Source organism: Canis aureus, chromosome 36, assembly GCF_053574225.1.
Source record: "Canis aureus isolate CA01 chromosome 36, VMU_Caureus_v.1.0, whole genome shotgun sequence".
Taxonomy (NCBI): domain Eukaryota; kingdom Metazoa; phylum Chordata; class Mammalia; order Carnivora; family Canidae; genus Canis; species Canis aureus.
The window spans coordinates 24,028,843-24,053,261 of record NC_135646.1 but is presented as its reverse complement, the minus strand read 5'-3'; the positions used below and the strand labels follow the sequence as shown (position 1 = coordinate 24,053,261).

Here is a 24,419-nt window from a genome sequence, read left to right as displayed (position 1 = left end):
AAACAGGGTTTTCCTTCATGCTCTTTTACTTTTTACCCAAGATAATATCAAGTCATAATCAGCTAGCATCCATCCCTTTTCAGCCCACTTTTTCCCCCCTAGAAATTCCAAATCATTTGAAACCTTGAAGGGAGGGATTGATCCCAGGTATGCTATGGTAAACCTCCAAGGACTGAATTCAGTAACTGCATCAAAGGGACTAGACAGCTTGACCCTCTTTAATAATAGCCTTTTTTTTTTTTTTATGATAGTCACACAGAGAGAGAGAGAGGCAGAGACACAGGCAGAGGGAGAAGCAGGCTCCATGCCGGGAGCCTGACGTGGGATTCGATACCGGGTCTCCAGGATCGCGCCCTGGTCCAAAGGCAGGCGCTAAACCGCTGCGCCACCCAGGGATCCCAATAATAGCCTTTTTTGAACAGAGATAAATGACAACATTAGCATCTAATTACCAACTTCCTTATTAGAGCAAAAAGAGGATTTTTTTTCCTGTAAGAGAAATATTAAAAGTTGGATCCATATATAATTGAGTGGAGACAGAAATATCATTAAAATTTGCAGAGCATTAACAGCTTCTGTTTCCTTACCTTATTATGAAATGCATACTTGATCTTTTGGGGTGACTGGCCAGAGAGCTATAGTGCCACACTCTAAAAACAACACTGACAGCTCATCCATCCCAAATCTTCATGTGGAAAATGTCCAGGAAGCTCCTCAGACTGCAAGTCAAATTAGCCATGCTCTTTGGAAGTTTTGCTAAACCATTTCCTCCTGAAAATTACAGAATATTCTAGATCCTTTTGTGATATTAAAAAAAAATGTTAAGACTTTTTAGGGAAAGAAGCAAACAAGTAAGTAATTTAAAGAACACAAAACCAGCTTCATATCAATTCCTCCCATAATTGGCCCATATCCTGGAGTGGTGGGCTAGTGTGGCAGCAATGACCAACAAAGGGACCACAGTGTCACAGTTGAAGGAGTTGAGAGAAGTGTGTTGGGTGGGGGCTATGATTTAATCAATTGGAGTATCTTCTCTGAACTAATTCTGCTCTGAGAACACTTGCTGGATAAATTCTTTATATAAATCAATGCTTTGGACCAAAGAAATGAACCTAAGGATATTAATCTCCCTTTAAAGACTTCTTCAATAAATACCTGTTGAATAAATGAATGCTGAATTGTTAGTAGTTACTCATTGCCTATAAAGTTTAAAGAATGGCCTTGGAAGATTTCCATAAACTGAAGCCAATGAGATATATCTCATTCATTCGTTTAGTAAAGATGGATTGGGGATCTAGGAAGGAAGGAAGTTTTCTTGATGGAGGAGATTCAGATATGAATAGATATCTGACATACTTGGACATAACTTCTTGGGGCTACATCTGATCTTCCACTATTCATTACCACTGGGCCTACCCACCCACCCACACTTTCTTAGACACAACCCAAGTTTCTGCTACCTTGCCAAAGTTCTTTAACTTTCCTTTGTAGCACCATATGGGCAATTCTAACTCTTCCTCAAAAATTAAGTTCAAGTATAAGTTTGCCTTCTTCCTCAAGCTCGCTCCTAACCACACTCTCTCCTCCTTCTTTGACGTGAAGGAAGCTCTGTCCTCTGAACTCACCAAGAACTTGACTTGCAGCTTTGTTTTGGCATTATCTCCTCTATTACTGTTACCTCAATATTTTCTCCTCTATCTTTCAGGGAAGGACCTTTTCAACTGTACTTACAGCAGCTAGCCTAGTAATCGTTATTGAAATAAATGTCAAATAAACAGATGAACTAATGAAGTCCTTGTGACTTAAGTTGTAGATACTCTGCACAGTTGAGACTACATTTCTCAAATCCCCTTAAAAGTATGATTTCATCAATGCAAAAGCCAAATGGGTCATTTGTTCAAGATTATTCAATGCAATGAAAATGTAAAAATGCCCATAAGAAAATAAAAATGTGTTGGACTGCATATCTCATTAAAGTTTTTGAGGCAGAATCATGCACTGTCTTCAGAGAAATAAAATTTAGAGTGTGCTTCTAACCCAAGTGACACCAGTTCTTTCTAAAGTGATCTGAAGATTTGAACAGCAAATCTGTACTTTCAAGACTTCAACTGCACTCAATCCCCTAATCCTCTCGCTTCTTCGGTTGTGTACCTGCAGATCAATCCAACTGAACACCTTCTCCATCTACAGGGTCTGTGGAACTATGAGAGACTATTCTGCAATCCTATGGGACTATCAGGCCATCTTAAATGGCCCTGAGGAGTTCCTTCTCTTATTCCCTCAAAAGTTGTTTCCAAACTTCTTCTCAAGCCACCTACTAATCTCCATCCCCTCCGATTTCAGCCAGGACAACAGAGCTCTCCACCCTCATGATGATAAAAATAATAAACTATATCAACAGCATTTGCTTAACACTATACTTAGGCACTTTACCTTGGAGGAATGCTCTCAGTTAATCTTCACCAGGAGCACCACTTACTGAAGTAGGCACTATTATCCCCATTCTACCAATGAGGAAACCAAAGCAGACAGAGATCAAACTACTTGATGAAGGTCACAAAATCATCAAGTGTAATACTGAGGTTATGAATTCAGGACTTGGATTTATAACCTGGATAGGACAAACTCTAAAGCCAACTGGTAAACCTATACTATGTTGACTCCCTGTTCTCCTCTTCCCTTGGGACATGGTAAAGGCAGGGAGAGGATTTTTAATAGGCTGTGTGGCTCTGTTCAGTCCACAGTTCTACAACCAGGGTCAACTAGTCTGTAGGAGAGGCGACGTGGGTATACATCTCTGAGCTTTATTAATTGCATTGACCTAACCAGCCTTAGTTCAGGTTGCCATAGCAGAATATGACACCATAGGCTGGGTGACTCAAACATTTACTCCGTACAGCTTTGGAGGTTGAGAAGTCTAAGATCAAAGTGCCAGTAAAACCCAGTGTCCGGTGAAGGTGGGCCTACCTGCTTCCTGGTTTACAGGCGACCATCTTTTCCTGACAAGGCAGAGAGTAGAAAGGGTCAGCTCTCATGTATCTTCTTATAAGGGTACTAACCCCATTTACAGGGGCTCCATCCTCGGACCTAATCACTTCCCAAAGGCTCTGTCTCCCAATACCATCATATGTTAGGAATTAGTTTCAACATAAGTTTTGGGGGATACAAGCATTTAGTCCCTAGCACAGCCTTACTGGAAAAAGGCCATTGGTTTTATACAAAAGCAAAAGAAAAGCTTCCTTCCTTTTTTCCCTTCCTCTTGATTTCCCCCAGGTTTCAGTAAATAAAGTACCATCCTAGGGGTAATTACTTCTTGCCTGTGTCATTGGCCCTCTTACTTCTATACCTCAGTAAGTACTTCCATCCCTCTTATGAGCCATGTGAGTTCCCTTACCACATTGGGAATGGAGTGGTGCCCTAGACGGTCATTTCTCAAACTTGAATACATACATAAATCACCTGAAGATCTTACTAAAACGTAGATCCTCAGGCAGTAGGTCTGGGGCGAAATCCAGCATCTGCATTTCTAAGAAACTCCAAGTGACACCCATGCTGCTGATCTCCAGCCCACAATTTTGAGTAGCAATAGCCTAGATACCTGGCACATCAACAGTTCTTCCTTGGTGATTCTGTTAGCGCTAAGTGATTTTCTTCCCCGTGTAAATGACATTCTGCTCTCGTGATCAAAACTATGCAGAGTACACAGGTGCATATTACATATTGTACATATTACACACAATGGATACCAGTTGTTAAACTTCATCAGGTTTTAAACTTTTTTGAATTTTTTGTACGTTTGATTTTCCCCATTTATGTATACCTGTTCCTGAAGTAGCAGTAAAACCGTTTCTGTATTTACTCTCGGATAGGTCATGGGCAACTTTACATACCTACACCTTACCACACTGGCTTCCTAAGGATTCAGGGAAAGAGGTTTCTCTTCCTGTAAAGAAAATCCATGTGTCCTGACTTCCACTTCTCTACACCTCACAAGAAACTCATTTACCTGCTTTCTCTTGCTCGCCAGCATCGTTTTATATAGTCTCAAATTTCTTCTGCAGTAATACTGATAGAAAACTTTCACAAAAAGTTTTAAAAAGTATGGAGGACAATTTAGCAGAATTTTAATTGCTGAATTTAGGTAGAGGATACACAGTTCATTGTACGATTCTTCCAACTTTTCTCAATATTTGAAAAAATTTTAAAGTTTAGAGTGTAAACATAGGAACAATTAACAATTTTTCCTATTTGTTTCTTCCCCGGACATATTCCAGTATATGACTTCAGATTACAACTCCTCCAGAGCTTCTTATTCACTAACTTGTTACAAACCTCCTTCCAAAAAAATGTATTAGGCCATTTTTAAAAAGTCTGTGTCCAATATGATATGCAAGCATGTCCTTTCATAGTCTTTTTAGATTATAAAATAATAAATTAAGAATTCTGAAACTTTTTCTAGCATGAACCCTAGAAATGTCCCTGACCTACACTCTCTAGTTTACTTACTCCCTCCTGCCTATAAACCTTGACTGCCTTGCAAACCTAAATTCTCCTATCAGATCACCTTAAATTCTATGGCTTCCTATCCTTTTTTTTTTTTTTTTTAAAGGGGGGAATCTGCATGCCCTGGCTGCCCTCTTATTCCTGCCAGATCACATACCTCACCTCCTACAGATAACAACCAAGGGTTGAAACAACTGCATTCCAAGTGGAACAATGAGCCACTGGCACTCTCCCCGTACTACACACGGGACTCCAGCTGGCCCACAAGATTCTGAGGACCAGAGAAATCAGTCAGCATCTTCTATGCTTTCAGCTTGCTTTCCCCAAGACTGATGTGGCACTTTCTCAAGGTAGGTGTTTAAGTATTTGTGAAATAGTATTTCTAGTTACTTCCTAGGCAAATGCTGCCTAAAATGAAATGCTTTTTATTTTATCAGACAGAAGTCCTGCCTAAACAAGTCTCAATGGTTATCAACCTAGGGAAATTTTGCCCTCCAAAGGATATGAGGCACAATCTAGACATTTTGGTCACAACTGGGGTGTGTGCTGCTGGCATCTAGTGGGTTGAAGTCAGGGATGCTGCTCAGCACCCTACAATGCTCACGACATTGTTGCACAACAAAAAGGTTATCTAACCCTAAATATCAATAATGCCAAGGTTGAAGACCCTGTAATAGCTATAGTTTCTACTTCTTTTACCCTATAGGATTTAAGGGGCACTAAGAAACCAAAAAATTAAACAATTAAACCTATATGGCTGCCAGCTGCCTTTTCTAGTTGATTTAAAGTTCTTTGGTTTTTCAGTATTAAATTTGTCTGGAAAACCACCCAAAGAGCTCATTATTTAAATAGCACAACTACAACAATGTAGTACAATAACAATACAGTCAACTAATATTAAAAACTGGTCTAAGACTTTAGATATAATAAGTTTTATTCATCTGGTGGTACTTGATGCTCACAGGGCACCGTACAACAAATTTTAAAAATACAATATGAAAAAATTGAACAGCCAAAGAGATCAATTCCATTAGAGGGCCCACGGAAAAACCAACAAAAGCCCACAGAAAACCCACCCATTGTCACCCCTTAAGAACATTTTCTTCCTGCTTAAGTTTGGCTTTAAGAAACACCAAAAGAAAGTGCGAAAGAAAAAGTCTTTTGAAAGATAGTTAAAACTTCACATAGCGTCTTTCACACGGGTATGTCACAAAATGCTTTCCTGATTCAATAATAAGCATATAAGATTATTCATATGTCTATGAACCTCTATTTGGTCCCATCCTTTAAGGTCATAGCCTTATTTCCCTAACCTGTCTTCAAATTATTTGTTCAGTAAAAGTCATGTAAGGCAGTCTCCTTTGCTCCACATTGCCACTACAAAGCAGATATATTTTCCATAAATAGCCAGGGCCCAAGCAAACTGAAGTTACCCAAGTACTTGAAGGAAAAATACAACTAGTTTTTCCAAGACTGGTTTAAAACTAAATTTTGGCTCTGAAACCTGTTTTCAATTTTCATGATTAGAAATTACTGAAGGTCATTTGACATTACAGGGAACAGCAAGATGTAGTTACATGGGGATTATTACAAAAACTTCAAGAATAAAAAGATGATTTGGGAAATTTTAGTATACATTGACATGTTGTCACAAAGTTTTGTTACACAAGGAACAATAAAGAGTTACAAATTCTGCCTAAAGTTAGCTAATATTAGCTCAGTATTAATTTTGTAAAAGCCAATTACAAAGGTTGTCACGTAAGCCTCCAAAACAGGAAGCCTTAAGTGTTAACAGTTGGAGGAACAAACCTCCTCGTCCCAGTGGAACAATTTTACTTACGCTGGCAGAGTCATCCCATGCTGACCCTGCTGCAGAATCTCATTTCCCATTAGAGTTCACCAAAGTACTTACTGAAGGAGACAAAACTGCTATGAGTAGTAAAAGGACTAAAACGAAGACATTTTTGGTCAGAAAATTAGGAAAAACTGAAAATATATTTAAGGTCATTGCCAAAACATAGTTAAGTACTGCCTTAATGCTTGGTTCCTCTAGAATTAAAGTTTCAATGTATGCTTGACACCTATAGATTTAAGCAAACCCAGACATTTTAGCTGCTGCCATTGTGTAATAACACAGTACATAAGTAATATTTAACTGGATACATCTCCTCTTTTCCATTATACTGCATTTCTTAAGGGCAAGGGGCAGGTCAAAAGCACCTTTGCATCCCCTACACTAAGCACAGTGGCTGGTATACAGTAGGTGTTCAACAAGTATTTACTGAATACATTGTTGAGTAGTGGCTTATGACATGGGAAAGAGCCCAAAGATTGTCTTATTCTATTAGCAATACTTAGGTAGAAAGCAGTTTTAAAGTAGAAACCTTCCCCAGTTTTTAAACACAGATTCAAGAGTTAGAATTTGAATCACTTCTCTTAAACATGTTCATAAAGCATTTTGAGAAATCAAGAGATGAAAGGCGCTATGTAAGTACAAAATAGTATATTATGCAAGACAGATTAGCAAAGGTGCTATATTTTCTATGGTGATGGAACGGTTGTACTAGTTTGAGGTGAATACCCCAAAGCTACTCTTCTTAATGTCATTATCAACAAACAATGGAATTTGACAAAGATGCCATCACTTTATATAGTTTATATTCTGCTAACTACTTTCTATAAACCAGGTAACAAAATAAAATTAAGCCACTTATTCTACACAAACCAATACTTTATCAAAGTTCCGCATTTTACAAGTCATGTTCAAAAAACACACACAAGTTAGCATTTTGTACACAAATGTTTATTTCTCAATTAAACATTCCCTTTAAACACAAGGAATGAATTCTAAATTTTCATAAAGATGAATTAAAAATGAAATCCCTCCAGTATAGTGTGTGTAATCACTGTGTTCTTGGTCACTACTGGCGTTTACTGTTTAACATCAAAAACAAAGACAGGTTATTTAAAAATCATGCTACTGATTTCTAGCTCTTCTTCTATGACCAGTTCTACACTGATCTGCAATGTTTAAAAGTTTACATCACCAAATCGAAGCAAGTTTAAGGTGAAACAGCTGTGCATTAAACACAAAATAAACAATAAAGTTATAAGATATAGTCAAGTTCGTAACGAATATAGGTGTTCTTATCATCATTGTAGATTCTTGGGTAATGTGCTATGAGCGCATCCTGTGAACCAATGTAGATGGAGTTGTAAATTTTCCAATACACGTCTCTGACTTTCCGGGCCGGGTGAAACAAACCCTAAAATAATTAAAAACTATATATTATTTCAATTTTCAATAACATACAGAACCTTAGCACAACCCACAAAAAGCCCACAAAGGTATGATTCCAAACATTTTCCCTTAAGAGAAAAAAAAAAAACAAAACAAAACCCTAAAAAATGTACAAAACTGCCACAAGCAAAGACAAATGTAATCTCTCCTCCCCCTATAACTGTTTTCCTATATGGTACAAAATACTCTACTGATAATTAGGAACAGTGACTTAATTCAACTGAATTTTTTTTTTCCCCCACTGAGTAACCCTTTAAAAATCTTAACCTTACCTGTAAACAATACTGCAACATTCTACAGGGTCCAATAGCAACTCTCAGGCCCTCCAGGGCTCCCATAACTGCCTGAATTACATGGGGAGATGTCTCAAACACATTGGGCCATACATAGTTCAACAAGTGATTCAGTGAATCTTCACAACCAAATCCATAAACCCCAAGTGACATGTGTTGCACCACCGCACTAGCCGTCTGCCTGTGTACAAGATCCCTATAATGGGGTGGGGAAAAAAAGCTCTATGTTAAGATATAGTCTTAGTTTTACAAATATTTGCCTGCCCTAATTAGAAACTAAATTACAAATTCAGCGCAGTCACCTCATACTTCATGTATCCGATATAGAATGCCTTTAGAATGACAGGATTCTAACGAGAACGTTAATGACTCAAACCTCACTGTGGTTCCAAGATAAACCGTATTTCCTAATTAACCTTTGAAAGAAATTTGAGCAAGAGAGCCATGTGCAGCATACATTTTAGTATGCTACTAAAGAGAAAATACATGACTCTTCAATATGAATAACAGTCATATCTCATTTTAAATTCTATAATTTAATAGATTTGAAAGTAATTCAATACTGGTATATAAGAGGTAACTAAAATTAAATCCTTTCCCTTAAAAATTTTAAGTTTCATCCAAAAATGCAATTTGGAGAGAAGGACCAAAAATTTTTTCAAACATACATAGTAAGAATTTTATCATCTACCACGTTGACCGAACTTATGACAGATCACGGAGTTATTTATTCTACAATTACTTAACTGAGTACAAGCATCAGATAACAAGTTTATGGTGGGTATAAGAACAAGTTCACACTCTTTGACTTCAAAGGTAGTAACAATACCTTAAAGGTTTAAGAAAAAAAACACTGAACTTACTAGTATCTTTATTTCTTCTCATTTTCACTATAATAATGCTTCATCTATTAGACCTCATTGCAAAGCAGTATTCCTCATTAATAAATTTCCCAAATATTCTTTTCATTTAGTAATTTTCGATGAGTCGACATCAACTTAGTAGTACACAGAATATAATTTTTAACTTCAGGTCACATACTTCAAAGGCTACACTATGATGTTTGGGCACACCTCACTAAGGAATCAGAACAATTTCCTGATATACTGGGCCCCATGTGGCCAGTTTTTACAGAGAATGATTCTTGTTCTGTGCCTTGGACTTATACCTTGTGGTAACTTGCTGAGTCCTATTAAGTCTCCCTTTTGGAAGGTCATGAATGAGTAACTTTAATCTGTACACAAAAGTAAATGAACTGGCTCTAATTTGAATAGTTTATCTTTCCTGAAAAATAAAGAACCCAAACAGTCATTTCCATTACTACTTGGACCTTGACCTTTCGTACATTCTTAATTACTTTTGTGTTTAAAGCTCTATGTCAGTCTAGACGGTTAGAGGCACCAGGAATCTGACAAACAATTCAAGCAGTAGTACTGCGTCAGTAACCACGGTCTCCACAACTGGGGGCCTAAACTGGGAACAGCGTGGCTATGTTCAGTAGTTCAAAGGACTACTGGAAATCTTTGCTTCGCATCCAATAAATAACACAAAGCTAAAAAGATCAGGTCTCTTTGCCACACCAATAAGCTCATGCTCATCACTTCCTCTAATTTTATTTATATCTGACTTTAATTTTTAAAACAAAAGTTTATCGATTACTGCTTTTCAAAATGTATTTGGTCTAAAGATATGAAAGAATAAGGGTTAAAAAGGGGAGGGGGCACTTGGATGAGAAAATGTGGGGAACCGCAATAACATTTAGATTATTTAAAAAATAATCATACTCAGTTTTCATAAAAATCCAGGCTAGTATTCCCCTTAACTGCACCATAATAAGTAGGTCATATAATAATTATTCCAATAAGTGCTAACATAAAGGAAGAATGAAAACTACTTTCTTGCATTGAATTTGGGTCACTTACCTATCCATTAAAGCATCTTCAAGTAATGGTGTTACAGCATATATGTAGTCCTTTCCCATTTCACCAATATATTCAAACAAGAAGGAAAGTGATTTTAACACTCCATTTTGAACATTCAGCTCAGGAACTCTGTATTCATTCATTAAGGCAGGTAGTACCGTGAAGGGTGAACATGTTTCGGCGACAATAGCTATTGCTACAGTGGTACAAACTCTGTTCTGCCTTTCCTGAACTTTGAGGTTGTTTAAAAGTGTAGCCAATACATCATGAGGGCTGAAAAAAAGCAGTATGTCAGCAAACTGTCAGATTAAGTATCAAATCTTTTTTTGGAAAGAAAAAAAAAAACGCAAAGGAAAAACTGTACATTAAACAATTACTGGGAACTTTGTAATTTTATGATAAAATATAATACTCTAAAGTAATTTGGCACTGGCATTTGTTTCTACTGAAGAACGTCATTTATTTTTTTTAAGATTTTATTTATTTATTCATGAGAGACAGAGAGAGAGAGAGGCAGAGACAGGCAGAGGGAGGAGAAGCAGGCTCCATGCAAGGAGCCTGATGAGGGACTCGATCTCAGGAATCCAGGATCAGGCCCTGAGCCAAAGGCAGACGCTCAACCACTAAGCCACCCAGGCATCCCAATAATTTCATTTAAATTAAAAAATCTTTTGAAAAAAATTTAATGGGTTCATATTTTTTAAATGTGTTTTACTTAAGATTTGAGAGAGAGAGAGAGAGAGAGAGACAGAGAGAGAAAGAGAGCGCACGCACAGATTGGGGGGAGAGGGGGAAACAAGGAGAAGCAGGTTCCCGCTGAGCTCCCAGCTGAGCCAAGAGCCTGATGTGCGGGTCAATTCCAAGACCCTGAGATCATGACCTGAGCCAAAGCAGATGCTTAACCGACTAAGCCACCCAGGCGCCCGTGGATTCAGTCTTTAATGAACTTCCTAATATAAAGAAGCTTAATTAAATGTTTAGACTGAACAATTCTAGAATGGTCAAAACATGGCCAGTAGAGCTAGGCAATATCCAAACTGTGGTCTCTCATGCCCCAACACACAAGATCTACTTTCCTTATCTTCTCTCCCATATACCTTATTACATACGTATACTTCTTCCAGAATTTATTTTACCACAAACTTGGAAAGACACGGGAGCTAAAAAAAAAACATAAAAGCTACTCACTGCAAATGTCTTGAATATATCACTGCTGAAATAATTACTGCTACCAAAAAGAGGGTGAAGGGGTGAGGACTCTAATTAAGCTGACTTTTATTATGTTTTACCGCTTGAAAATATTTTGTCAAAAAAAAAGAAAGAAAAAGAAAATATTTTGTCATTAAGCCCCATGTATACATGGTATCTCATTTTCTAAAATGACTATTTTTTTCTAGTTTGGTTCTGAGGAAGTGGAAGTAAATAACCATAGATTATCTAACAGTTACAATTTCAGTTGTTGGTGGATTCATCTTAGATAAATATTTTTAAAACACAAAGTATTGGGGTGTCTGGGTGGCTCGGTCTGTTAAGTGTCTGCCTTTGGCCCTGGTCATGCTCTCAGGATCCCAGAATCAAGCCCTGCATTGGGCTCATTGCTCACTGGGGAATCTGCTCCCTGCTCCCCCACCCACCCCCGCCCTTCCCCCAACCTCATGCTTGCACTCTCTCAGATAAAATCTGAAAACAAAATAAAACAAACACACACAAAGCATGAACATGAAACTTAAATTATGCTATTTTATTAAGAACTGGCCATAACATTTTTAAAAAATATCCTGAAAAAGACCAACAAAAATTTGGAATGATTCTAAAGATGGTACCATTTTCCTTTCTGAAAATATCTGCGGTGTGATTAAATTAAAATATAAGACTCTCCATCTAGGGGTGCCTGGGTGGCTCAGTCAATTAAGCGTCTGACTCTTGATCTCAGCTCAGGTCATGATCTCAGGGACATGAGATTGAGCCCCAAATTTGCTTAGGACTCTCTCTCCCCCTCTGCCACTCCCCACCATGCTTACTCTCTAAAAATAAATAAATAAATAAATATATATATATATATACTTTTTTTAAAAACCTAAAGCTCTCCTATTTTAATTCAATTTGAAATTTAAGAAAACATCTCAAATATTGAAGGTCATCGGTTAAATGTGCTTTTTCTCAATTGCATTACTCATACCATGCCCTTTAGAGATTACTTAAGAAACAAGTTTTTCAACACAATGGGTTTATTACAAAGTTAAAAACATATGTATAAAAGTAAGTAATACTCACCCAATGGCCTTTGCAATGTAGCCAAATGTGTTGACTGTGGCTCTACGAATAGCTTTTTTGTGAGCTTTTAAGAGCTCCAGAAGTTCAAAGCAAATCCTCATCCATTCTCTTGCAGACACATACTCAGCTCCCCTATTTAAAAAGAAAAAAGTTAATTTGTTCCATAACAAGAAATTTTAGAAGGTAATCTTACAAAAATTCAATTCTCAAAACATGATTACCTACTCAGTTTAAGCATTAAATAAAAAAATGTTACTCTTCAGAAAGGATGGTTTAATCTTAAAACTATATTGCCACCTCTTCATTACCATCTAAATTGAAATTTCACTGAAAATTTCACTGGGTAGTCTTATCATATATACTTCTATTAACAACATTAAAGAAATGTGCAGTGAATAAAAAGTGGCTAACTGTTAAAACCAAAAGCTCACAACCAACCAAACAGCTCATAAAAATGTTTAGGTAATCTACTTACCTGTCAGCAATACGTCCAACAAGATCAATACAATTTTCTTGTACTTTTTCATGCCTGTTCTTTAAGATGGGGGTGAGTCTAGGCAGGAGATCTTTAATTGGTGGGGTCATCTTATGCATACCTATTTAATAGAAGTCAACACACTATCAATAAACTCTTGAACAATACCCTTTGTTCATTTTACCTTTTACTTAGCAATGTAATACACATGACTAGGCATATATATAAACTTACAGCTGCCTATGGAAAGAAAAAGCCCCAGATTCTGACCAGACTCAGTATTGTTTTTAACTTTTTATTAAAACTTCTGATTATGCATAGAAATGAAAGAAATTAGTGAAGTGATTTAAAGAATGATGGGATACTCAACAACAAAAAAAAGTTTTATCTGGTTCTGAAATGTATTTGTACACTCACATTTAAATATGGGGACAGTTTATGTTCCGGCCATACACAACAATATAAGCCAGAGGTAGACATGTAAATTAAAGCAAAATTTTCCAGGAAGGGCCCCCTTACCCTTTAACTGCAAAACAAACAGATCTCCAGTCTCCCTGCAATGCAGGGCATACTTGGATGGTATTTACACCTATGAAGAGAGAAAAAAGGAGGCAGCTGGCAGGGGCTCTTGCTCTAACTAGAATTGCTTGTTCTGATTCTCTCTCCATTGCTTTTCCCATGTTTCCCTGATCAACAATATGGTTTACAACTCCCTGAAAACCAGAGCCCCACAAGTGGCCAAGTAACTGATTTTTGGCAAATCAAGTATAGAAGAAGGGCTAGATTGGGGGTTATGTGTAAATGCAATGGTTCAAAGATCTCCTACATTGCATAAAAACCCCTTACTAAATAAAATGAGAAAAAGTGGCTCTCACAGCCAGCTATTCTGACCTCCTGCTAGGTTATTTTGGCTCCTCTGAACCAAAGAGAAGTTACTTTCCCAACAGTCATGTTCAATTGCAATGAAAGATTAAACACAAGAGACCATTTGTTTGCTTCATCATGATGTCCTTAAATAATAAAATCTTCGCTCTCCATACCCAAGAGCATTTGTAATATACTCCTATCTTTACTTTGGGTTTGAAAACTGAATGGATAAAGAATTAGATATAAAAATGAGACCACAACTTGAAAAATTCACTTTCTCCCTGGTTATGTTACTGGAACATAATAGCCAACAGAAAAACCTGCCATAATCATTTACTAATTCAAGGTTAAATATATATTTTGTCCTAAAACTAAACTAAAACTTCAGCATTGTCTCCTCCCACCCTACCCCCCAAATACATTTCAGGTGAGAAACTATTTTTATTAGGATTCTCTATTCCATTGGACTTCAAAGTTTTTTGAGTTGTAACTATTCCCACTTCTCTTACAGTCCTAAACTTGCCCTCTTTTCTCGTTTTAAAGTACATAAATGAGTTTTAGGAAACAAGACTATTGTGACATCCTGACTTTACTCTAATTTTAAAGTGCTTAAAAAACAAAATCTCAGAAATCACTCAACTCCTAAATATAATTCTATATTTTACTTTCAACAAAAAAGTTTAAAAAACAAAACAAAAAAATTCTTACATGACCAGCAATTTCCATACCTATTACATTTACAATGGCCTTCAGTGCTCCCAGAATGCTGCCCAATACTTCAGGGTACTCTTCACCCAAATATTCATACAAAACAACACCCAAGTGCCCCATCAACTTTTCCTGTAATAATAAAAAAAAAACATGTTAAAATGTTACCATTTACATGAAACTATATGGTGAGGAAATAAGAACCTCATACAAAAGTTTACCTCTTGACAAGTCTTCATGACAACAGCAGTTCGAGAGATCAAGTCAGCTGCCTGTTGCCTGACTTTTGCTGATTTGTTATTTAAACGCCACAAAACTGTACCACAGATCTGAGGCAAGTAAGGTTTGACTCGTTTGCCAAGAGCATTGACCACTGTGCCGAAGCCATTCAACATTACTGAGTCCTAAAAAAAAAAAAAAAAAAAAAAAGGCTGAGTTAAATTTTTAAACTACATTCACTGAGAACTAGATAATTCCGTTTGTGATTGAGTAGTTTAAAAATACTAATATAACAAAATGTAATCTAAAAACTTAAGTAAGCGTATTTCCTCAGACAACTGGAATGAGAACATGAACATTTAAAACATTTTAAATCCAATTACATTTTAGTAATTACTTGCTTGAAAAGTAATGTGTTTTACAAATATGAAAGTCAGCAGCAATTTGCCAAAATAATTAGTATCCTTACCTCTGTAGTCTGTTCTTGGAAAGCATAAAGAATACCATCAATCAGCTGTTCTTCAAGTTTATGATCAATATCTGCTGCTCCCAAGTTGCCCATAATTTTCTCAATTGTCTCCATCACCATTTTTCTGTACTGTTCAGCTTCATCTTTCAGATCATCCACAATTCTGGATATAATTTCTGCCGCACCTACTTTGTTTGCCAACTCCACAGTAGTATCAACTAACTAAAAAGAGAAGGAAAAAAACCCTTTAGATATATTCAGGTCTGCAAAAATGCTGAGAAGAGTTAACTCCGGTTTTAAAACCCTTAAGAGAAAGGTGACCAAAAAACATAAATGTGAGTAGAAGTCAAAGTGATTTAAGGTTAGACTGTAATCATGTATTCCTAGCCAGATTAAGCATTTCATTTAACTGACAAAGACATTAATTCATAGTTGGGTATTTATCCTAGGATGCAAAATCAAAACGAAGTTAAATGGTTGACTAAAATCAATTTCCTTTCACAATCAGGCACATACTATGAGGTAACCAGGAAAAAAATAATACGTTAACATTTATTCACTCTGACTGAAGAATTAGTTGAAAGCATTTTTTAAAAATATTTTTTAGGGACGCCTGGGTGGCTCAGCGGTTGAGCATCTGCCTTTGGCTCGGGACGTGATCCTGGGATCCTGGGGTCCGGGATCCAGTCCTGCATCAGGCACCCTGCATAGAGTCTGCTTCTCCCTCTGCCTGTGTGTGTGTGTCTCTCATGAATAAAGAAATCTTTAAATAAATAAATAAATAAATAAATAAATACATACATACATACATACATACATACATACCCTTTTTAAAAAGTGGGGTCCATGACCAATGTGGGACTTGAACTCACAACTCTGAGATCAAGAGTCACATGCTCTACTCACTGAACCAGCCAGGCACCCCTTGAAAATATTTTTTACAATAAAAGTTTACCTGTCGGTAATTTCTTCTGTCCAAAGCCATTCTGTGTTGCCAGAAGTGTTTAAAAAAAGGAGGAAGAATCTCTGTTTTAATGTAGTTTGCTTCTACACCATCTGTTCCACAACACTGCTTCACCACCTAAAAGGTTAAAAAATAATAGTAAAATTGGCCTTGTAACACACAATAGTTGTTTTAACATTAACATTCTCTTTGAACCATGAAACACACCCAATTTACAGAAACAAATACGGGACAAAAATTTGAAACAATTACCTTCAGCACAATTTTCTTCATTTCTTCATCAGGAGATTGAAATTCTCGAATAAGGATTAACATCACTTCTCTAGTATAGTAGTTGGCATATTCTGCATCCATAAGAGGAATAAGATACCCAATAGCCTTTAAGAAAGCAGCCAAACCCTATTTTAAAATAAAAAATACATATAATTAATAAATTAGATTTAAGTTGCCTTAACTTCAGTGAAGAAAAATCAAAAGAAAAATAAAATCTATTTAGTTAACCAACCTTTCCTCTGTGTTGGCGGATACCCTTCCACAGAGGCTTTAACACAGAATCAAAAGATTCGATACCATATGGAGTTGCTGCTTCAGCCAAGGCAGCAATGGCCAAAGCGCTAATGGTCCGAACTTTCTGTTGCTCATCCACAAGACCTAGAAAACCAAACAAGGGTTGTAACTATTAAGTGATAACATTTCGTAATTTCCACAACCTCATCATTTAATCAAACTGCAGAATCTGTTCACATTAGTCAAAATGAGGCAAAAGCCAGTGTGAATCACAGCCTCTAATTTGGATGTTACAAATCCCATCATAAACTATGTGTTGATGTAGTTGAAGCCCTTCCATTTATCTCTACAAATCAGTAGCCCAAATTTCTGGATACCTGTCTTATAAAAAGATAGACAAAGTTGTATTACAACTTACCATGTTCGATGATTTCAACTAAACTTCTGAGATGTGGCAAGATGGCACAGCCCATAAGAATAGCTATCTGCTGTACAATCTTAATACCAGTGTGTCTCGCTTGCCAGGACTTCTTGCTTTTACACACAGCTTTTAAGAAGGGCAACAATGAAGGAATGCCCAGGGCAGAGGCTACAACAGCAAAAGCTCTAGCTGTCGTGTTACGGACATACTCATCCATGTTATCTATATCAGGTCTCATGGTAGAAATCATAGTAGCCAGACCAGCAGCCTAAAAAGTCAAAAAAAAGAACAGTCATCAGTTGATAACATTAACTCTGAATTCTTTCTTTCTATACCCAAACAATCCCATTGTTGGATATAAAAGTTTCTTCTCTAGAAATATAATGTAATGTAAATACCTTTGCCAAATTAGAAATAATCTCTCGACCTTCCACTCTAGCATAGTAATCTTCATCAATCAACAATGGTTCAATGACCACAAGGATCTGAAAAAGAAAAAGAGCTACATTTTCACATCAATTACTAATGGCATACTCGTAACAAAATTAAATATAGAAAAAAATTACAGGGCATTTATGTTACTTAACACACAAGCATACAAAACATATTTTTACCAGGAAATTTATAATTACCAGGGTACTTTGTTAATCAAGGGACAAATTAAAAATTTTAATGATGCAATCTCAAGATATATAAAAACTGGGGAGAACTATTAATCATATAGGCTAACAGTCAACATTTTAAAAGATAGTAACTGTAATACATCAACCTTCATTTTACAATTCTAAACCATTATTACCACCAGCAAAAAGATGGGTCCTTAACAATAAATGGTATGCTTCAGATACACATCTTTTCTCATCCTAGTGTAATACCAATAAAAAGAAATGAAAGAAAAAATGATTAATATGATCCCATTAAGGTAAAGATGACATAAAGTTCCTTCTACATATACATTTGTATATGTATGATGTATGTTTGTGCAAAGAAAAGGGTCTAAGACGACATGTAAATTTAGTTTTGGTTAACTCAGTGTCTTGCAGGACGGTGAAATTTCCCTTTTTACTGTGAATGCATACATCAGCTATTACTTTTGCAGAATTTTTAAAATTTCACAAATAAGCTGGTTTTAAAAATCCATGAATTCCTTTTATGTTATAAAATATTCAACCAGTAATAACACTATTTGAGGAAAACAACCAACCTTGTGCACATATGGTCGAACTAAGTCATCAAGTTTGTATAATATTCGATCAATAACTTTCACAAGTAAATGACGCTCTTGATCCTCCAGTGTAGGAGACATCAGGAGTGGAAGAATCTGATTAAACAAAGGACCAGCTCCAAATTCACGAGCTTTATCAGTAATCTGACGCAATGCAGCCTGGGGGATAAAAAGAGTAAGAGGTGTTCCTTTAGAATTAAAAGCATTCTGAACAAGCAAATTACTCCATGATTTTCTATGACTTAATTTTTTAGTGTAAGTTTCACAGACATCATACACATAGTAGCATGAGTACATTCCCATCAAATTACTCTGAAGTTTGAACTCCTGTGACTGAAGTTCGATGTTTTCAGTTAATTCATAAAAAGGATAATTTGGTAAAGAATAGAGCCACAGGTTACAATAAAAAACTCCTTAACGTCTGCTAAAGAACTGCCCATCTTCAAATTACATGTATTAATGTAATTCCTCACATAATTCCACTAATTACCTTAGTGTCTTCAGCATGTTTTAAAGGTCCTGAGAACAAAAAGGAGAATCTCATTTTTCAACATCCTTATTAGCATATAATTGATCAAAAAGCTAAATCTCTCATACCACATGCCTTTCTTTCTCTTATACTATGACCTTGATAAAGATGAAGAGGTTAATTTTAAATTTCTAAACATAAAATTATAGTGAACCTAATGATTTAGTGAACTGGTACTTACCTTTCTCATTGGAGGTGTTCCATTCTTAATTTTTAAAAGCAGCTTCATTATTTTTCTCTCTTTTTGCTCTTCTGGACTAAGTGTTGATTCATCAACATCAACCTAATAGTGAAAAGAAAGAAAATGCGAAGGTAGATTAAGATCTTGCGATTTGTAAGTCCTAAATAAAAAGTAGTATTTTAATTCTATTACACTTACCAAAAGCTTATCAAAGTACTGAATATCATCAGGTTTTAAAAATGGGAGATTTCCGGATGGTTGGTCATTAACACTTTTCATAGTTCTATCTTCAGTTTGCATGTGGAAACCGGTCATGCCACCCAAAGGTGTTGGAGTTGCTGTCAGCTTTCGAGCTGGAGTTCTAATAGGAACATAACCAGCTGGAGGAGGAAGTACCTAATACAGGTAAAAGATAGTTTAGGATTGTCTTGACTTTATAAAGTAGTAACATAATGAATAGTACTTGCACTTAAAACATCTTACAGTTTATTAGCTAGAAGCTTTTTGCTTGGAAACAAGAATTAATATTGATCCCATCTTTCTACCTTGTATTTAAAATCTGTATGACACCATTCATATTTCTCATCCGCTAATTAAATATATTAGGAATGTGGGAAAATGAGGATACCTGAGGCAGGCTTATAAAATTCTAATCACTTTCAAACATTAACCCATATAAACATGTTGGTGAGCCAGTATATCATAAACGAAGTAAACTCACAAAATGCAAATAAAGGGTTAATTTTAATAAAATGAAAAACCATTCACATTAATCTCTGCACTTTTATAAAAAGCAAAAAATCGTAATATTTAAGTTGCTTGACAAAAATGAGTTAAATGCATAAAACTAAATGCATAAAAACCAAAAGTAAAATATTTACCAAAGCCCTATAAAATATGACATTTGATTAAACCAAAAACTTCACCTAAGATTCACTTGGACTTTTCTCTCCTATTGATATTAAGGAAATCAATGACTGCAATTGAGAAGACACTCAGTCAACAGTAAGTTGTAGAGTGTCTATACCCACATTTTATGGAGGCTATAAGTTTATAGCAGAAATTCATGCATACTTAAAACATTCTGATATAAACCTAATAAGGAGAAAATCATATATATACAAACTCAAAAAAGCAGCAGACACTGGCAGGCAACATAAGGCTCTGTAAAGGCCATCTAGACGTCATAGGTTCCAGCCCTATGACCACAGGCTACCTTTAGATCAGCAAATGGTTCCTGAGTCCCAGGTAGAAAATTGAAAACCAACTTCAACTTGCTATCATTGAGAGTATTTTCTGTGTTCATTTGCAACCCATGAACTTAAGTATACAAAATCTTGTGAGGCACAAAGTAATGATGATCTAATGTGAGCTTAATCCTGGGACTGTTGATAAACTAAAGCAGCGAGCTATTCCATACCACCAAGGCAGCAGTTCTTAAAGTATGGTCCCAGAAGTCCTTGAAATTTCTCACTTTCCAAAAGTGATAAAAGCTTCATATCATTCATTTTTTTTCATCTCTTACTTTTTGGAACTGAAATATACTTGGAAACAGCTAAAAGAATGGAATAGCTGTAGTAAATTTGGGCAAGGCCAATATGAACTTGACCAAATAACTTTTTCAAAAAACATTTAAATAAAATTCACATCCTAAATATCACCACCCTGATATTCATTATTACCTTATATCCTTCTGGGAACATAGCATCTAATTCTTCATCAGAAAGGGGGCGGTTTCTCTCATCAATTTCTCTTTCCCACCGCCACGCCTGAAGCTGTTCAGGAGTCATACTCATTATGTGACCTACCAAAAGAGGAAATTTCTGTAAAAATCCATAGTGCAAATCTTTATCATTACATAGGTCCTTGGGATATAAAATAGTTAACATCAATTATAATGGCTTTGTATTATAAATGCAAATCAAAGCTTTTTATAATCCATCATTCTTGCTAAAAATTGTTGTTAATAGCACACAGAATACCAGAGAGAAAAAAGAAACCAAAATATTTCTAGGAAAAGAATTCTTTCTAATGGGAGATTTCCTACCTGGAGTAGGGGTAGCCATGTTCATGGCTGGTGTGCCAATTGGTGTCTTTCCAGGGGTCAGAACAGGTGTGCTTCCACCCATCTGACTAGCTGGTGTTTCATCCCAACGTGACTTTCTTTTACTGGCTCCCGGAGTTGGTGTTTCACCAATTGAGTCTCCACCTCGGTCTGTTCGAGGAGTCTCAGCCCATCCGCTTCCATGCCCAGGAGTATCTTAAAAAAAAAAAAAAAAAAAAAGTAAAGAAATATAAAACTTTAACCACGGTCAAAAAAATTACTGCTTATTCTCAAAGAGCTAACGTGTTAAAACTGGTCAAGTTCAAGAACAGGATATTCTTAAAATGGAGACCCATTTAAAGAGTTAACCTTCATTTCATATTTATCCTGGTTTTTTCTTTCTTTCCCGCTGACTACAAAAACGTAGTAACCACTAAGGAATAGGAAAACAGTATTTTTTAACCAGGCATAATCTCACAACCCAGAGAGAGCCACTTCATGTGTCTTGAGCTACTTCTGATTTCTCGGTATAGTCAAGATTATTCTGCATGTACAACTCTAAACTGCTTCTTTCATCCACATGTTAAGCACTCTCTCATATCATTAAAAATTCTTTTTAAAATTTTAATATAACACATGTACTATGAAGTCTTAACTTGTCACAACTAATCTCATAAAGAATTAACAAAAAGTAGCTTTAAATAGTTTACACAAAAAAATAAAGAGATTCAGGCAAATTTATACCAAAAAACAGAGATTACGAGGGGCTAGGAGGAAGAGGAAATGGGGAGTTGTTTAATGGATACAGTTTCTGTTCAGGATGATGAAAAGTTCTAGAAATGATTAGTGGTAATGGTGAATGTACTTAACACTGTGAATGTATTACACCACTGAACTGTACAGTTAAGATGGTTAAAATAGTAAATTTTATGTTTTCAAGAAGGCAAAAGAATTAGGTATATGGTCTCCTTAGTTCTTTATCCCCAAAGTGGCTGATAATTTACCCTTCTACCCAGGACTAGAGCTGTGAACAGATTTCCTCTATAAACATACCACTCATCAAATCAATATTTTACCCCAACACACACGAAGATTCCCCTAGATGTACCTCTTTCTGTTTTGGGGGTCTCATCCCATCTGTTTTTACGAGCACTGGAAGTTGCGCCTCCGTGGCCTGGTGTTGCATGGCCTGGTGTATCCCCACGTCCAGGAGTAGCAGCTCCCGCTGGTGTGTGACTAGGTGTAGGATCCCATATTTTTGAGCCTGGGGTTGCTCCAGGAGTCTCACTTCCCTTTGCACGACCTGGTGTCTCATCCCATCTTAAGGAAGGGGTATGTCCAGGGGTCTTAACAAAGCAAAAAGAACTTTATTTCACATACCCACATAAAAAAACTAGAAAATTTCTAACAAAAAAATTGTAAACAAATGTTTTAGTCTTACTCTATACAAATGAGAGTAAATTACTCTGCTTAAGAGATACCTGCTTTATAGCAAGTATGTTTGGCTAAAAACAATGTAAAGTTTTAAAAAGCCCTAGCTTAAAAAAAAAAATACACACAATGTATTTTTAATGCGAGTCTTGGATACACCACTATTTTTGAGAAAAATCACTAAGCCTTCTCTGTCTAGATCTACAATCAAAAAATTTCAGCTTTATTTTTTTTTTTCAGCTTTAATTATATCAATACTTCCCAAACTGGGCTTAGAGACATCTATCTATGAGTTCTAAGAAACACTATTTTTGTGGTTTTATTCAATTTTGTGTGCATATTTAACTAATGTAAGTATATTTTGGATCACCTGGGAAATTATAGCTAGATACTGCCACATGATTTCAATCCCCGAAATTTGCAATCACATTTGAAATACTATTCTAACTGATGCTGACAAGATTAATGAAGAAAGGATTAGAGGTAGAGTAATCACAGCTTCCATTTTAGTTCAGAGACCAGGAAAATCACCTCAAGGAGTAGGTGATTCAAGGCATTAGATAGCCCATGATAGAAGAACCTGCATAGTGCAAGACACTATACTATCAAAGTAATAGGTGCTTTAGCATAAGCCAAAACAAAATTTGTATTTAAGATGTGTAAGTATTCCATATGTTTTGTAATATACTTTTATATATTTAAAGTTGGATGCTCTATCCAACCTAAGAATTTACACTTGTAGATGTGCATAAATACCATAACAAATTAAGGCTAAAAGTACTTTTCTCCTTTAAAAAAATTCTATGTGTCACTCAGGGTTGAGAAATTGTCCATTAGGTGAGTAAAGCACATAAATCACTCAAAACTTCATTTTTGGCAACTGCTCCTCCTGCTGATTAGGTAGAAAATAAACTCTTTCTACTATCCACTGTAATTCCCATAGTACTGATTAGGATGGAACTGTGTTAAGTGACCAGAATGAAAGAAAACATCATCTGATTCTATACAGTTTTTATAAGACACACAATCAATTCTTGTGTCTAGTTTTCAGGGATCCCTGGGTGGCGCAGCGGTTTGGCGCCTGCCTTTGGCCCAGGGCGCGATCCTGGAGACCCGGGATCGAATCCCACATCAGGCTCCCGGTGCATGGAGCCTGCTTCTCCCTCTGCCTGTGTCTCTGCCACTCTCTCTCTCTCTGTGACTATCATAAATAAATTAAAAAAAAATAAAAAAAAATAAAAAATAAAAAATTGTTTTCATGAGCACGCAATTAAACAGAGAGGTTTCTCTTTCCTGGTTTTTAAAATTAGCATTATTAACTACAGAATTAAATTTAATGATTTTTAAAAATATTTTATTTATTTATTCACAAGAAACACAAGAGAGACAGAGACATTGGCAGAGGGAGAAGCAGCCTTCCTACAAGGACCCTGAGATCACACCCTGAACGAAAGGCAGATGCTCAATCGCTGAGTCACCCAGGTGTCCCAAATTTAGTAATAATTTATATTCTATAGAACCAAATCCTCTCATAGATCAGCAAGCATATGGGAACTCCTCAGGCTCTATCTTAAACTGAAGTCTTCGGAAATTATTAGGTTTACTATAACCCACTTCAGGGTTTGGGAAAATACTGCCATGGTCTGTAAATAAAACTACAGTAGTCTATGCTAGAATACTGACTTAGGAGGTACCTGGCTGGCTCAGTCAAAAGAGCATGCAACTCTTGATCCTGAGGTCATGAGTTTGAGCCCAGTGTAGAGATTACTAAAATAAATAAATACACTTAAAAAAATAGTGATTTAGACTAGAGTGGTAGAGACTGAGGCCATGAAAAGTGGTTAGATCCTGAATATATTTAAAGGTGGGGCCAAGAAAATTTATGGATAAGATTTGGGATAAGAGACTAAGATGGGATAAGAGAATGGATGACACTGCTAGGACTCTTTAAGAATCTGGCTTGAGCCGACAGACATGGGAAAAGACTGGAAGGGGTGAGTGGATAGAGAAAATCAGTTAATTTTATTTTAGAAAAATCTGTTTTGAAATGCCTATTAAACATCCAAGTAAGGGGATCCCTGGGTGG

At 36.2% G+C, this 24,419-nt stretch overlaps 1 protein-coding gene across 3 annotated transcripts in view; it reads right to left on the bottom strand.

Annotated features, from left to right (window-relative positions):
• Positions 1-5,419: 5,419 nt before the first annotated feature.
• SF3B1 (splicing factor 3b subunit 1) overlaps positions 5,420-24,419 on the bottom strand; it is a 40,174-nt gene continuing 21,174 nt past the window's right edge. The window contains exons 7-25 of one of the 3 annotated variants that reach the window (XM_077885557.1): positions 22,011-22,248; positions 20,906-21,118; positions 20,541-20,662; positions 19,057-19,254; positions 18,859-18,960; positions 18,128-18,307; positions 17,322-17,408; positions 16,921-17,191; positions 16,501-16,646; positions 16,248-16,394; positions 15,987-16,112; positions 15,032-15,253; positions 14,565-14,747; positions 14,364-14,475; positions 12,769-12,889; positions 12,294-12,425; positions 10,020-10,292; positions 8,077-8,293; positions 5,420-7,769 (exon numbers count right to left, since the gene is read on the bottom strand). In XM_077885557.1, coding sequence (XP_077741683.1) covers positions 7,611-7,769; positions 8,077-8,293; positions 10,020-10,292; positions 12,294-12,425; positions 12,769-12,889; positions 14,364-14,475; positions 14,565-14,747; positions 15,032-15,253; positions 15,987-16,112; positions 16,248-16,394; positions 16,501-16,646; positions 16,921-17,191; positions 17,322-17,408; positions 18,128-18,307; positions 18,859-18,960; positions 19,057-19,254; positions 20,541-20,662; positions 20,906-21,118; positions 22,011-22,248 — 3,249 coding nt within the window. In that variant the 3' untranslated portion in view covers positions 5,420-7,610. Of the gene's footprint in view, positions 7,770-8,076; positions 8,294-10,019; positions 10,293-11,136; positions 11,180-12,293; positions 12,426-12,768; positions 12,890-13,287; positions 13,358-14,363; positions 14,476-14,564; positions 14,748-15,031; positions 15,254-15,986; positions 16,113-16,247; positions 16,395-16,500; positions 16,647-16,920; positions 17,192-17,321; positions 17,409-18,127; positions 18,308-18,858; positions 18,961-19,056; positions 19,255-20,540; positions 20,663-20,905; positions 21,119-22,010; positions 22,249-24,419 lie in introns of those variants that run through there. The other 2 variants (XM_077885558.1, XR_013373190.1) reach the window with 2 other exon arrangements.